This window comes from Eimeria necatrix, genomic scaffold (assembly GCF_000499385.1).
Source record: "Eimeria necatrix Houghton genomic scaffold, Enh_scaff486, whole genome shotgun sequence".
Classification (NCBI taxonomy): Eukaryota; Apicomplexa; class Conoidasida; order Eucoccidiorida; family Eimeriidae; genus Eimeria; species Eimeria necatrix.
Window position 1 is genome coordinate 20001 of NW_013654367.1, and position 2500 is coordinate 22500.

Below are 2500 nucleotides of genomic sequence, written 5' to 3' on the forward strand. Positions count from 1 at the left end.
GGAGTCAAGCGCAGCTGCTGCTGCTGCTGAACAGGAGCAGCAGCAAGAGCAGCAGCAGCAAGAGCAGCAGCAGCAAGAGCAGCAGCAGCTAGAGCAGCAGCAACAAGAGCAGCAGCAGCAAGAAGAGGAGCAACAAGAGCAACAGGAGCAAGAGCAGCAAGAGCCGGAGCAGCAAGAACAAAATCAGCAAGCGCAGCAGCAGCAGCAGCAGCAACAGACAGAAGAGGAGCAGCAGACGCAGCAGCAGCAGGAGCAAGAGCAGTCAGAGCAGCAGCAGCAGCAGCAAGAGGAGCAGCAGCAGCAGCAGCAAGAGGAGCAGCAGCAAGAAGCGCCTCAGGCCGAGCAGCAGCCAGAAGTGCAGCAGCAGCAACAACAGCAGCAACAGCAGCAGCCAGAGGCTCCCGCGCAGCCGCTGCAGCAGCAGCAGCAACTGCAGCAGCAGCAGCAGCAGCAGCAGCTGCTGCTGCGGCTGCAGCAGCAGGAACGCGAAACCCTAACCAACGAACAAGGCCGAATTATTCTTGACGAAATAGAAAGACGAATAGCCCTATGTGAAGCAGCAACGGGCACGCCAAACCCTAAACCCTAAACCCTAAACCCTAAACCCTAAACCCTAAACCCTGGGACCTCTACCTTGATAAACCCTAATTCTTAAACCCAGTATCCTCTGGACCCTCGGCCGTCTCCAAACCCTAAACCCCAAACCCTCGGAAGCTGTTCCTACCGAGTTCTAGACCCAAACCCTAAACCCTAAACCCTAAACCCTAAATCCTATGCCCTAAACCCTAAACCCTAAGCCGTAAACCCTAAACGCTAAACCCTAAACCCTTAGCGACCATCAATTAGCGGAGTGATCGAAGGGGCTGCACGAGCCCTTGGCGAATGCAAAGGCCATAAATGCAGCAGAACCTCTGCTGCAGCTGCTGCTGCTGCTGCTGCTGTTGCTGCTGCTGCTGCTGCTGAGTGCAGTTTTGCTGCTGCGCGTGTGTGCCTCTGGCTCAGGCATTGCTGCTGCCTCCGGGTCCCCCGGCAGCAGCAGCTCGGGGGGCCAGGGGGCAGCTAGCCAGCTAGCTAGCCAGCTAGCTAGCCAGCTAGCTAGCCAGCTAGCTAGCCAAGGTGCAGCAGCAGAAGCAGCAGCTAGCCAGCCAAAACACGAAGCAGCTAGCTACGAGCCTTCGCTGGTGCTGTCGCTTTGCCGGCTGCAGCACCAAGCAGCAGCAGCTCTCAGGGGGCCCTTGGGAGAAGTCGTGGCCAAATGTAACCTGCTGCTGCTGCTGCTGCTGCTGTTGCTGCTGCTGCTGCTGCTGTTGCTGTAGCTGCTGCTGCTGCTGCTGCTGCTGTAGCTGCTGCTGTTTGTGCTGTCGTCGCGGATCTGTAGGCCTGTGAGAGCTACTCCTGTGTACCTGACCCCGATCCCGTGCTGCTGCTGCTGCTGCTGCTGCTGCTGCTGCTGCTGTTGCTGCTGCTGCTGCTGCTGCTGCTGCTGCTGCTGCTGTTGCTGCTGCTGCTGCTGCAGATTCTGAGCTGAAGGTGTGGCTGGAGGGGGGCCCGTTGTCTGCTGCTCGTTTGCTGCTGACGCTGCGGGCGAAGAGAGATTTGGTGCTGCAGCAGGAGCAGCAGCTGCTGTCAACTGCAGCACAACTCCGGACCTTAGAAAGTCTTCAAGAGCTAGTCAACCCCCCCTGCCTTTCAGGTACAAGTCCAGCAGCAGCAGCAGCAGCAGCAGCAGCAGCAGCAGCAGCAGCAGCAGGGGCGGCGGAGGCGGCGGCTGGAGGGTTGGCCGTGTGCTGCAAGCAGCAGTGCAGCAGCAGCAACAGCAGCAACAGCAGCCACAGCACTTCTGGTAGCAGCAGCAGCAGCTGCAGCAGCAGCAGCTGCAGAAGCAGCAGCAACAGCAGCCGCAGCAGCAACAGTTGCAGCAGCAGCAACGGCAGCTGCAGCAGCAGCAGCTGCTGCAGCGGCAGCAGCAGCAGCAGCAGCACCGCATGCATGCATGCAGCGCACCTGTATAATTGGGGCATTCCAGAGCCAACTTGATGCATGCATGCATGCATGCAGGCATGCATACATATACTTGCATGCATGCATGCATGCATGCATATACTTGCATGCATGCATGCATGCATGCATGCATGCATACATATACTTGCATGCATGCATGCATGCATGCATGCATGCATATACTTGCATGCATGCATATACTTGCATGCATGCATGCATGCATGCATGCATGCATGCATGCATGGTTGTGTGAGTTTTGGGGCTTGCAGAGCTGGAGGACTACAAGCGGCGCATGCAGTCTTTGGAGGCGAAGGGAAATGCTCTTGCTGCTGCTGTCTTGAAGTTGGAAAACAAAATCACGGAACTTGCTGCTCTCTACAACACCACAGTAACTGCTGCTGCTGCTGCTGCTGCTGCTGCTGCTGCTGCTGCTTCTGCTGCTGCTGCTGCTGCTGCTGCTGCTGTAGTTAGCGCCGCGGCTGAGGCTGGCCCTGCTGCT

At 57.8% G+C, this 2500-nt stretch overlaps 1 protein-coding gene across 1 annotated transcript in view; it reads left to right on the forward strand.

The window, feature by feature from the left end:
* ENH_00057630 (hypothetical protein, conserved) overlaps positions 1-2500 on the forward strand; it is a gene marked incomplete at both ends in the record, with an annotated part of 2862 nt that overhangs the window by 17 nt on the left and 345 nt on the right. Inside the window, 3 exons of the mRNA XM_013581772.1 lie at positions 1-551; positions 1517-1843; positions 2271-2500. The exon at positions 1-551 is cut by the window's left edge and continues 17 nt beyond it; the exon at positions 2271-2500 is cut by the window's right edge and continues 345 nt beyond it. Of these exons, the coding sequence (XP_013437226.1) occupies positions 1-551; positions 1517-1843; positions 2271-2500 (1108 nt within the window). The remainder of the gene's footprint in view (positions 552-1516; positions 1844-2270) is intronic.